Source organism: Bos indicus, chromosome 1, assembly GCF_029378745.1.
Source record: "Bos indicus isolate NIAB-ARS_2022 breed Sahiwal x Tharparkar chromosome 1, NIAB-ARS_B.indTharparkar_mat_pri_1.0, whole genome shotgun sequence".
NCBI lineage: Eukaryota > Metazoa > Chordata > Mammalia > Artiodactyla > Bovidae > Bos > Bos indicus.
In genome coordinates this window covers 151988043-152001201 of record NC_091760.1, presented here as the reverse complement: position 1 = coordinate 152001201, position 13159 = coordinate 151988043, and the positions used below count along the sequence as shown (strand labels likewise).

Sequence of the window (13159 nt, the reverse complement as noted above, 5' to 3'; positions counted from 1 at the left end):
AAGGAATTCGTTTCCTTAATTCTCATTATGGAAAATAGATAATATATGAGTCTGACTTGCTTAAAATTTAAGAGTTTTGTTTTGTTTTGTTTTGACTGTGATGATGGGGGTGGGGTGGGGAGTGAAAGCTCAATTTCTTTGATGTCACCCCATGTTCCTTTGAAAACCATTTGTTTCTGGGGTTTATTCCCTTTTCATGATAGAAAGATATGAGAGCTGTTTTCTTGTCCTCCAGTTTCAACTTCTTCTAGGTCTTCTGGGAGGTTGTGTTTTCATGCAACCTTCTCTTTTCACATTAAGTTTGGGCCTGGAAAATTTGAAATGTCTGTTCCTAGTTTGTTTGTTCCAAAATATTTGTCTTGGTCAAACATCCAGATTTGGCTCCAGTTGAAACTGTGTGTCTGCTTATTGTAAAGCAGGTGCTTTTTACCCTGAAGAGGGAACTCCAGAGCTGTCCACTGTCTGTCAGCAGTCTATGTCCAAATGGACTTGAAGTCAAAATACTGGTCAAGCCTTCACGGCCCTTACCATCTCCTAAATAATCAGTCACTTCATGTCCAGGGCCACCTAGATTGGTTTTACAGTTTGGTTTTTTTTTTTTTCAAGGACTCTGACCTTGGAAGCAACTTTTCTGGAGAGATAAATTCTTCTTTGCCCTGAAAACATATTCCTTTGATGTCTCACTGGGCCTGATATTAAGCTTTTCAAAGAGAGGCGATGCTTTTTCTCCAGTTGCTCCATGGTTCAGATACAGTGATGGGCCCGTCCTGTGCCAGTGGCTACATTTCTTTTCTCCACCAGGATGTGGGGGTTTGTCTGTGAATAGAAAGCTCACTTTTGGTCCCAAGTTGAGCCACCCTGGGCAGTCCTCACCTGACAGCTCTCGGAGGGGCCCCAGCCTTCTCTCGCTGGTTCCCCTCACTTAGTATTTTCCCAGAGATGCTGCTGGATATAGGATCATCAGAGTCTCAAACTGGCTGAAATCAGGTTGCTTAGAAGAAAAGAAAGGACAATTGGAATCCACTATGCCTTGATTGGACTACTCTAAAGAGAATAAAGTAACATGCAGGGGTACTAAGGCTGTTTTCCTAGCAGTTGTTGACAGGAAAAAACTGAAGTTCCTTTAATTTTATCAGAATTTATATAGTAACTATTTCAAATAATCAGAATATCAGAGTAAAGAGAGACCTTAGATATTTTCTAGTCGAATCTACCCATTTTAATTATGAGGAAACTGAGGCCCAAGTATGTCAAATGGCTTGACAGAGCTGGGAGAATTAGCTGATAACAAAGTTAAGACTCGCATTGCCTGTTCAGTTACACTGTGTTTTCTTAAACATACAACATCAAGACACACACAGGTATGTCCCTCCCTTCCCTGGACAAGACATGGATCTTATAGGACAGTCATGAGAGCTCTGAATTCAAGCCAGCAGACAAACCACCAGCATATTATATTTTGTGCTTGAACCAAATGCTTCTCTATCACATACAAATATAATTTCACATACCTAACATTAAATCTGGCATTGAATGAAGCCTTAAAAGCTCAGCAAAGTATTGCATTCCTATGTAAAAATTACATTATCAATAGAAACTTAAACTGTAATCTCTTTCCTAGCTTAAGGTATACTGGTTTCTGTCACATTTTTCATATGTAAGAATAAATTTACCAATTATAGTGCCCACTCATGACTCGTCAAAAGATATCATAAATAATTTTAAGATAGATTAATACATCTCATATTTATGATTTTTAGGATTTTGTAAAACTCATCAATTTGACACTTCGAATACAAAACTAACATGTTTATAAGTTTAATATGTTTATAAGTTAATTAGGTTACTTGTACTGTTTAAAAGGAAGTCAAAATGAAAGGCTATTTTTCAGATTTCTCCATTCAACAAATTTGATTCATTCTCAATGAAACTGTTTATCTTGTTTCTATAAACTGAGGTCAAATTCTGAAAGAAGAAAAGGACACGAAGGGAAATTATCCACTAACCATGTAAAAACCCATGATATTTTACTTCTTTATATGTAGCTATTTCTATTTAATTCCTTGCAAAAGTGGTACTTAATTTCATGATCAGTTCAAATGAGAAGGTGTATAAAAGAATTAGCCTGAGAAACAAATACTTTCATTGAGAGAATATGTATTATTTTTCAGTGCATTGGAAAGATGTTACAAAGGCAAGTAAAAGAGGGAAGTCAGTTTTCCCCATGTGGTTGGCATTAAGCTTGGTAGTAAATGTTTGAAGTTTACTTTCACTGTGTTTGTCTGTGGGTTTGTAGGCCCTGAGTATGCTGATGTGGTGTTTCTGGTGGACAGCTCCGACCACCTGGGAATTAAGTCCTTCCCGTTTGTGAAGGCCTTCATCAACAAGATGATCAGCAGCCTCCCCATAGAGGCTGACAAGTACCACGTGGGCCTGGCCCAGTACAGCGATGGGCTCCACAGAGAGTTCCTGCTCAGCACCTTCAAGAGCAGGGGCCCCATGCTGAACCACCTCAAGAAGAACTTCGGGTTCCTGGGGGGCTCCCTGCAGGTTGGGAAGGCTCTCCGGGAGGTGCACAGGGCCTACTTCTCAAGCGGGAGGGACAGGAAACAGTTTCCCCCGATCCTGGTGGTCCTGGCCTCCGGCGAGTCTGAAGATGCTGTGGAAGAGGCCGCCGAAGCGCTGCGCAAAGATGGGGTGAGGATCGTCTCCGTGGGGATGCAGGGCGTGTCCGAGAAGACCCTGAAGGCCATGGCCACGGGCCAGTTCCACTACAACCTCCGGACTGTCAGGGACCTCAGCTCGTTCTCCCAAAACATGACGCAGATTCTCAAGGATGCAGCTCAGTACAAGGACAGGGCAGTCAATGACATCCTTGTGGAAGGTGGGTCAGGGCACGTGTGTAGGGATGATGATGATAAAATACTTTCAGAAAATCAGCATGAGGAAAGGATGCAGACTCTGTGAGCATCTCTTTCCCCAAAAGCTGACCTGCATTTTCAGATGGTAATTTCTGCATGCCCCACGATTGTGGCCTTTTTAATCCAATAAACATGGGAAGCCTTGGTTTTCCGTGTTTCACTTATCTTATTGCCTGTTGTTTATAGGCTGCCTCCTCCCTGCCACCTGCTATCTGAGCTTTCTCCTTGGGGTTCAGCTACTATGTAGTTTCATTTCCGGTTCGTTTAAAAGGACAATTTGCTCCTAAAGAAATCCTTAATTCCTAAAACCATATAAAGTCACCACAGACTGTTACAGCTTGAAACAACTTCAGGGAGTCCAAAACCTCTGTTCCACAGAGAGGAAGCTGCAGGCGCTCTTGGAAGCGATATGACCTGGCCCTGGGCCAGGCTGTGGTCTGGAGTTAGAGCCACACCTGTGTGGGTTCAGCCCCGCACTTGCTCCTTCCTGCAGCTCTGTTCTAAATTAGCTTTCCCATGCTCTGCTCCAACTCCAACCTGCTCTCTTGGTCTGTCCCCTTGTACTATTCTATTAGCAAGGATGGCCAAGCGTTTATGCACACCACCCAAGACAGGGACAGGGGAGAGCTGGTAAAAACAAAAAAACAAAAAACTTTGCTTTAAGTGTACAAGTCCAGACAAGTGACATAATAAACTCACATTATGTCTGGTTGTCAGAGTGAAGTGATGTATACTGACAACAGAGAATGCTTTCTTGTAGTAATCTAAGAAAATATGGAATCTTGTTACTAGCATTTTCCCCAGATAAAGTATTAGAACATCAACTGCTATTACATTTCCATCCCTTAAGAATGTTTGGACTATAAACTGCTGATTTTAGTAGTGGGTTTTAATACGATAGCAGCAGCTTCTGTTAACTGAGTGACTTTTTATGTGCCAGGCCCCATGCTAAACTTGACATGATCTCATTTAATCGCTACAACAACTCTATGAGATCAATATTCTTGTTACCTGTATTTTACAGATGTAGGAATTGGAGCCTGGAGGTGAGCTAAGATCCAGCTTTTGTGCCCAGGACCCTTTGATCTCAGCTGCATCATCAGTTTCGATACCTCCTTCCTTAAGTGCAAAACTGCTTGGTTATTCTATGTGTGTTCTATCTATAATTGCTCATAAGTCTACATGTCTTTAATGCTGAGCAGAGAAGCTGAATTAAAACTCTGCCTGTCCGTTCCTTGCCCACAGTTTGCCAAGGCCCTTCCGTGGCTGACGTTGTGTTCCTGTTGGATATGTCCACCAACAGCAGCTGGGAGGACTTTGACTATCTTAAAGAATTCCTGGAAGAAAGCATATCTGCTCTGGACATCAAGGAGCACTGCATGAGGGTTGGCCTCGTGGCCTACAGCAACGAGACGAAGGTGATTAGCACGCTGAGCAGGGGCGTAAACAAGTCGGAGGTTCTGCAGGACATCCAGAGCCTTGCTCCCCAGGCTGGGAAGGCCTACACTGGAGCCGCCTTGAGGAAGATCAGGAAGGAAGTCTTCAGCGCGCAGCACGGCAGTCGGAAGAACCAGGGGGTGCCACAGATCGCCGTGCTCGTGACCCACAGCCCGTCCCAGGACAATGTGACCAAGGCCGCCGTGAACCTCCGGCGCCAGGGGGTGATTGTCTTCACCATCGGTGTAGAGGGGGCCAGCGACACCCAGCTGGAGAAGATCGCGTCTCACCCCGCTGAGCAGTACGTGTCCCAGCTGAGGTCCTTCTCTGACCTGGCTGCCCACAACCAGACGTTTCTGAAGAAGCTGCGGAATCAGATCACACACACGGTCTCTGTCATTTCCGAAAGGACCGAAACCCTCAAAGCCGGTAAAGCCTGTTGCGGAGAGCAGGATCAGTCTCATCCTTTTGCTTTTTTCCTTGTCTTGCAGGCATTCTGTCTGCCCAAGGGCTTGGTGGGTGTGATGCAGGGAGAGAGAGTTGAGTTCCTGGTTTCTTAATTTAACCCAATAGTTTAATTTAATTTAACCAATAATAGGAAATGTAAATTGGGAGAGAATAAAAGCTATTGAGGTGCTGGAATGGGAAGAAGGGATTTTTTTTTTTAATTTCCTCTTTTGTGCAGCTTTACTTATATTCTTCATTTCTTGACACCCTGGAACACTTTCCTTAGCTATTTCTCCCCCTGCCTTGCTTCATTTCTTGCCTTTGCCTCTCGTGTTTCTCTGCTCTTTCCTTAGTTTCTTTTTGTGTGTGGACTTTTCTCTCCCTTCTCTCCTTCCGTTGGCCTCAAATTCCAATGTAGAGAATATGCAGGAAGCATGGTCTGGACTGAGGACAGGGTAATGAATTTACTGGAAAGTATTATTCTAGTATCTGTGAGTTTAGAAGGAGAGAGAGAGCAAGGTACTTGTATATTTCATACATAGACATGTATGCTACATAAATTATGTGTGTGTACACATATGTCTGCATCCTTCAACATGTATTTATAGCATGTTGACCACAAAAGTGTCATTGCCCAGTGTAAACTAGGCCCCTGACAATACCCCTGTTGTGTTAATTGAGCAGCCATGGATGAGGAGTAAATGACTCCTAGGTCCACCGTGTCCAGTTAAATACCTTCTTCAGTTAACAGAATGCCAGCTGACCTTTTGCTAAGCAGTTGCTCCCTGGTAAGAGAAGCGAGTTATAGAAAGCATCTTCAAGTTTTCTTTCTGATCTTTTTCTATATTCAAATGGACTCCAGTTCTCGATGCAAATCGTCTTAAACAGTCGCACACAATTGACCCACCCGGTGCTAAGATTCCCCTGAGTCATGGCAGCAGAACCGGTCTTTCATGCCAAGAAGCTGTTTCCATGTTTTCTGTCTGATGAGGCCGGTGTTGGCCCTTCCTCTCTCCTGCCTCCAGGTCTCTGTCCCACTTGCCAGATGCCACACTCAGTTCTGGGTTGCATTTTAGGTTGTGTGGACACGGAGGAAGCAGACATCTACCTGCTCATCGATGGCTCCGGGAGCACCCAGGCCACAGACTTCCAGGAGATGAAGACCTTCCTGTCAGAGGTCGCAGGGATGTTCAACATCGCTCCCCAGAAGGTGCGGGTTGGGGCTGTCCAGTACGCCGACCGCTGGGACTTGGAATTTGAGATCAGTAAATACACGAACAAGCACGACGTCAGAAAGGCCATCGAGAACATCAGGCAGATGGGCGGGAACAGGAACACGGGCGCCGCCTTGAACTTCACCCTGGGGCTGCTGCAGAGGGCAAAGCAGCAGCGGGGAGGCAGAGTGCCCTGCCACCTCGTCGTGCTGACCAACGGTGCGTCCCGGGACAGCGTCTCGGGGCCCGCAAACAGACTGAGCGAGGAGCTCATCCACGTCTATGCCATCGGGGTCAGGGAGGCTAACCAGACTCAGCTGCGCGAAATCGCCGGCGAGGAGAAACGGGTCTACTACGTGCATGACTTTGATGCCTTGAAAGACATAAGAAACCAGGTTGTTCAAGAAATCTGTGCTGAAGAAGGTAGGACTCCTTACCTTTGGACTTCAGCTCCCAAGCTGCCTCCCTGCAGTATTTTCTTAAATGTTTTGTTGCTGTTGTTGAAGTATAGTTGATTTACAATGTTCTGTTAACTTCTGCTCTGCAGTGCCACATGTAGAAACATTCTTTTCCATATGCTTTTCCGTTTATGGGATAGATCCCTGTGCTATGCAGTAGGACCTTGTTGTTTCTCCATTCTATATAGTTGGCTTCTGCACCCTTCAGTATTTGACATTTCAGGTGTGGAGAAAGGGCATAAATATCCCAGCTGAAATTTCTTGACTTTGTAGAGCTGTTTATTCCCCAGAACAAAATGGAGGACCCATTAGAGTGTTGCTCTATTACCTGATGCATAAAAAGAGTGTTTTATGTTTATTTAAATTGCTTTTTAACAAACCCTGTATAAAATCTTCTAGAGCTAGGTAAGTGATTTTCAACCAGGGGTGACTTCCCCCCACCAGGGGATAGTTAGCAATGTCTAAAGACTTGGTGGTCATAACTGGGGGAAGTGCTAGTTAATTGGCTTCTGCTGCTGCTGCTGCTGCTGCTGCTAAGTCGCATCAGTCGTGTCCGACTCTGTGCAACCCCATAGACAGCAGCCCACCAGGCTCCACCATTCCTGGGATTCTCCAGGCACTGGAGAACACTGGAGTGGGTTGCCATTTCCTTCTCCAATGCATGAAAAGTGAAAGTGAAGTCGCTCAGTCGTGTCCGACTCTTAGCGACCCCATGGACTGCAGCCTTCCAGGCTCCTCCATCCGTAGGATTTTCCAGGCAAGAGTACTGGAGTGGGGTGCCATTGCCTTCTCCGAATTGGCTTCTAAGAAGTATTATTTAGTATCTCCCCACAAATTCCTATGAGGATAGATCTATGATTAGACCATTGCATATGTAATATGATCAAATGATTTCTGATTTTAAGGAGTATTGGGGGTTTATTTAATAACTTTGTAATAAAACTTGTATGAAATCTTCTAGAGTTAGATCAGTAGTTTTAAACCAGGGGTGATTTTGTCCCTAAGGGGATGGTTAGAAATGTCTAGAGACATTTACTTTTGGGGATCATCATTGGGGGGCATCTAACAGGTAGAGTACAGGGATCCTGCTAAACATTCTTCAGCATCCTGCAGTGCCTGGATTGCCGTCCACAGTACAAACTTTCCAACCACAATGTTAGTTGTGCTGAGGTTGAGAAGCCCTGGGTTATACATTAAATAATAAAGAGAATAGGTTCCCCTTCATCATCTTCAACGCTTCATTTACCTGCTAACAACCCTTAGCAAGCACACACTTAACTTCGTATAGAATTGTTTGTGTTTTAGATTTTCCTGTTCACTCTTCATCTTTTCACATGAAGCCAACTTGAATATACATCTCCTTTCTCCCGTGCAGCCTGCAAAGAGATGAAGGCCGACATCATGTTCCTGGTGGACAGTTCTGGCAGTATAGGACTAGAGAACTTCATCAAAATGAAAACATTTATGAAGAACCTGGTGAGCAAATCTCAGATCAGGGCAGATCGAGTGCAAATCGGTGTGGTCCAGTTCAGCGACGTCAATAAGGAAGAGTTTCAGCTCAACAGATACACATCCCAGGAGGAAATTTCAGATGCAATAGACCGAATGGCTCACATTGGAGAAACCACCTTGATGGGTAGCGCCCTGACCTTTGTGTCTCAGTACTTCAGCCCTGCCAAGGGAGCCCGGCCCAATGTCAGGAAATTCCTCATCCTCATCACGGACGGTGAGGCTCAGGACATAGTCAAGGACCCAGCGGTGGCACTTCGGGAAGAAGGCATCATTATCTACTCTGTAGGGGTGTTTGGCTCCAACGTCACCCAGCTGGAAGAGATCAGCGGGAGGCCAGAGATGGTTTTTTATGTTGAGAATTTTGACATTCTGAAGCACATTGAGGATGACCTTGTGTTTGGAATATGCAGCCCCCATGAAGGTAAGCATGGGGACATTCACCAGGGGGATCACTGAAACACCACATATCCATGTGGGTCCTTGCCTCTTGAACTAAGCAATCTACTATTTGAACACTATAAACCAGTTTTGTTCAACTGAACTATTTATCCTAGTGGCTTTTGGCTCACATAGAGAAATGCAAGTTTCCTCAACAGAACTGTTAAAATCAGACAGTAAGGAACAATTCAGATCTACCTAGGTTCTTCCCCATTTGTAGACAAAGCACTAGGGGGATGAATCCTCCATTTAAGGAAAATAGTACCATACAGGATTTTAGGTCTGGTTCCCTAGTAGGATCTGAAAGGAGTTCTTACGGAAGCAATTTATTTACTTAGTGCTTTAAAAAAAATTATTGAAGTATAGCTGATTTACAATGTCATGTTAGTTTCAGGTGTGCAGCAAAGTGATTCAGTTACACATACATACAGTGTGTGTGTGCGTATGTGTGTGTGTGTATTCTTTTTCATATTCTTTTCCCTTATAGGTTATTATAAAATATTGAGTATAGTTCCCTACGCTATATAGTAGATCCTTGTTGGTTGTCTATTTTATGTATATATATGTTAATCCCAGCCTCATAATTTATCCCTCCCCCTACTTTCCCCTTTAGTAACTATAAGTTCATTTTCTATGTCTGTGAGTTTGTTTTGTAAATAAGTCTATCTGTATCTTTTTTTTAAGATTTTTAAGATTCTGCAAATAAGTGATATATAATATTTGTCTCTTTCTGTCGGACTTAATTTAGTAGGATAATCTCTAGGTCCATCCATGTTGCTGGAAATGACATTATTTCATCCTTTTTATGACTGAATGATATTCATTCGTTTCATATAAGTATTCATTTAAAATACTTATATGAAATGAGATAATCTTTGTAAAAACATGTCGATATTTATTAAATCTTATAAAGGAGGGATAAGATATAGGAACTTGAGCAATGGATGCTTCAGAGGAGATAAACGGGTAGTCATCACGGTGTTCCCAGGGTGCTACAGAATGAAAGTAATAACAGTTCAGCAGGAATAAGGGACCCATGGGGCCTGACAACAGAGGCATTCTGGAAAACTTCTAGGAAGGAGATGAATCTTAACGGAATTTTAAAGGAAAAAAGGGACGTCATCGTGTTGTTCAAATAATAGTTCTGGCCAACCTGCACTAGAAGTATTGGTGACTGCAATCTATGTTTTGTGGCTAGAGGAGTACACCTGGATTGTGCGTCCCGGTAACTCCAACCAACACAAATATGACCTCTTTGAAGGGTGCTTTGACTGAACAGCCTACCCTGCAGCCTCCCAGGTAATCCAAGCAGGCTCCCCTGAGCAGCTGAAGGCCCAGGGGACAGCGTTTCTATTTGTGTGGAACCAGACTTTCTGGGTGATGTGGTCATGGCTCTATACATGTGGCCTCCAGTTAGGTGGGTAAGTGTATTGGCTTTAGGGTTTGCAACAACCCTACCATGTTGTAGGGAAGTGGCTCCAAAGAAGGGAATGTGGTGAGCCTTGGGGAAGGGTTAGGGAAACCTTCTCACAATTCCATTTCTCCAAAATGGATGAGGTAACAGTTGAAACATACCTTCCTCAGGCCTGTAGACAGACGGTGCTACATAAAGGCTAAATCGTTCACCATCCTACAGTTCCACTTCTCTAGAATGAATGAGTTGGAGTTTGGAACTCTGCACTTGAGAATACAATGTGATACACACATGGATTACTTTACTTTTCCATGGCATTGACCCCACATTTAAAAAGTTAATGAGAGGTCATGCTAGGATCACTTGGTTGGGCCAAGTGTGGAATGGGCCAATTTCTATAACAAAGCCCAGACATGAATACAGATTATGTTTTAAGAAAGTCAGAAAAGGAGAAAATGCAACCTTGGAAAGTTAGCCATGAAGAAAATATAGTGTTGCCAAATTTATTTTCATTTGGTCATTTCCCCAAGGTTTATCTTAAGAATAAAACCTCATGATCCCTGTGGCTTTAAAAAAAAATATAGACAGATTTGCATAAATGAAAGCACATGTTGAAGGTACCACTTACACAGGAAAATTTCCTCAGAATTATGAATTGGGTTTTTTTGGTCCAAAAGCACTTGTCCTGTTTATCTCTGATGTCCTGTGACTGTTACCCCACCCGCTTCCCACCCACTGCAGCAGGCTTCATATCACATCTGCCTTGTCCTAAGAGAGACACAAATGAGTATGTGTACTGTGTCTGTTATCCAGAGAGCAAACATCCAGATGCACAGCTTGATCCTATGGAGGGGACACCCTGGCATTTAAAATGCAGGGGGACATGGTGGGGGATGTGAATCCCCCATAATGTGCAAGGCTAATCTCATCAGTTTTCCTTTTCCTTCCTCTTTCAGAATGCAAGCGCATTGAAGTTTTAGACGTTGTGTTTGTAATCGACAGCTCTGGCAGCATTGACCATGACGAATACAATATCATGAAGGACTTTATGATCGACTTGGTGAAAAAAGCTGATGTGGGCAAGAATCACGTCCGGTTTGGGGCTCTGAAGTACGCGGATGACCCGGAGGTGCTGTTTTATCTGGATAACCTGGACACCAAATGGGAGGTGATTTCGGTGCTCCAGAATGATCAGCCCTTGGGGGGCAACACTTACACCGCCGAGGCCCTGGGCTTCTCAGACCACATGTTCACGGAAGCCCGGGGCAGCCGTCTGCACAAAGGGGTCCCACAGGTCCTCATCGTGATCACCGATGGGGAATCCCACGATGCCGACAAGCTCAATGCTACAGCCAAGGCCTTGCGAGACAAGGGCATCCTTGTCCTGGCCGTGGGCATCGCCGGTGCCAACCCTGTGGAGCTGCTGGCCATGGCAGGATCGAGTGACAAGTACTTCTTCGTGGAAACTTTTGGAGGTCTGAAGGGGATATTTTCAGATGTGTCTGCCAGCGTATGTAACTCTTCAAAAGTAGGTAAGATTCATCCATTACATTTTCTTAATTATCAGAAGAGGTCCAAATAAGCGGGAAACCAAATGGGGCACTGAAGATTCTATAGAAGTTCCCACCTTGTGAAATCTTCAACCTTCTACACCTCTGCATAAATTCTTCCAGTGATGGAAAATTCACCATTTTTTTTTTCTGTTGATGAAGAGGGGCTATACTTCCTTTTTTAATTAAAAAAATTTTTTTTTAATTTTTATTGACACCAGAAACATTTTGTATCGGGGTATAGCCAATGAACAATGTGGTGGTAGTTTCAGGTGAACAGTGAAGGGACTCAGCGCTTCATACACATGAATCCATTCTCCCCCAAGCCCCCTCCCACCCAGGCTGGCACATACCATGGAGCAGGAACCATGTGCTACACAATAGGTCCTGCTATATTTAAAATGAATAACCAACAAAATTCACCATTTTTTGAACAGACTGTATTTATTGGAACACAAATGGGTTTCTGCACGCCACTTTCACCCACAGGAAGTTCTTCTTTCTGTTTACACAAGAAATCAAGTCCCTCTCATGCTCAGAACCACTGGCTGGAGTCCTGTCTCCTCCAGTCCGGAAGTTCCCTGTGCCTTCACATGTTTCTGTTACGGCACAGGCTCATTTGAAACATGGAGCCCAGTGCTAAACACCGAGTTTTAGCCTCAGATGTTTCCAGAGCAGAGAGCATACAGGACTTCTGCCCTAGGTGCTATGTTTCTGTTCTGGCAGCTCGAAATTGCACTGCCACATCCATGTATGTATTCATTCATTCATGTGTTCAGCTGCCAATTTACGGTTTCTTATCAAAGGGAGACTATGGTCTTTTAAAACTCCTTAGTATTTTTATTAGGATGTGTTTTACTAAAAATACCAAGTATTTTTGTTAAGAGAGTTAATATTAACCTAGGATTTCAATATCTTGGTGCAGTTCCTTTTAAAAATTATTTAACTTTGCTGTTTTTCATATGCTATGCCTCCTGAGACTACAGCTACTATCTTTTTCGTTCACAAAACTAACAAAATCCATCTGGATCTCAACAAAAGCTGGGATGAGTCTCTTACCTTCTACTGGCCAATGTCTTAAATTCAGTCTGACCTTTTCAAGTCCACTGTAGAAGTCGAAACTGAATTTTTATATTGAATGTTCTCCCTTGGGCACAAAGAAAGTTCATTTCCTTTATTTGAATCTGAAACAAAGGCATTTAATGAACTAACCAGTTCCTGAAGGATCTATTCACCCGATAGTTTATCTCTACCTTGTTTATCTTGGTTACAGAAATCTCAAGATATCTTTCATCTTTTCTGAGGCTAAAATGAGAATTAATAATGTTAGGTCAGTGATGAGCTCTATGGGGAATTCAAGGAAATTTTAATGCTTTCCAGAAGGCTGAAGAACACACATGAGCATGCGCCAAGCATAACTCACTCACTGGCAATGGCCTTTCACATTCTTTTTGTTAATTTGCTGTGATAAGACAAGGGCAGCATAGTGCACTAAACCATCGTGAATTGTTCAAAATCACTTCTCTCAAGCCGACATCTTTGCCTGTATGCACCAGAAAGCAGGCTGGTTAGGAGACAAAGAGACTAGATAGAGGCTTGAAGTCTTGTGTCTTAAAACTCAATTTGCCGGAAACGAGAAAAGTGCTTATTGACTCAACTGGCCAGCAAGGCCAAGTGAATAATAAAGACCATCTGTCTGTTTGTTCGCATCCCTAGATGGATGTGTCATTTATTTTTCTTGTTATGCTACCACTGTCACTGGGCTTTC

General features: G+C 43.5%; 1 protein-coding gene across 2 annotated transcripts in view; it reads left to right on the top strand.

The window, feature by feature from the left end:
* The window catches only part of LOC109563454 (collagen alpha-6(VI) chain-like), a 177985-nt gene that overhangs the window by 62171 nt on the left and 102655 nt on the right, over positions 1 to 13159 (top strand). For both annotated transcript variants that reach the window (XM_070796948.1, XM_070796944.1), the window contains exons 3-7: positions 2297 to 2884; positions 4167 to 4787; positions 5882 to 6442; positions 7853 to 8410; positions 10798 to 11373. In XM_070796948.1, coding sequence (XP_070653049.1) covers positions 2297 to 2884; positions 4167 to 4787; positions 5882 to 6442; positions 7853 to 8410; positions 10798 to 11373 — 2904 coding nt within the window. The remainder of the gene's footprint in view (positions 1 to 2296; positions 2885 to 4166; positions 4788 to 5881; positions 6443 to 7852; positions 8411 to 10797; positions 11374 to 13159) is intronic.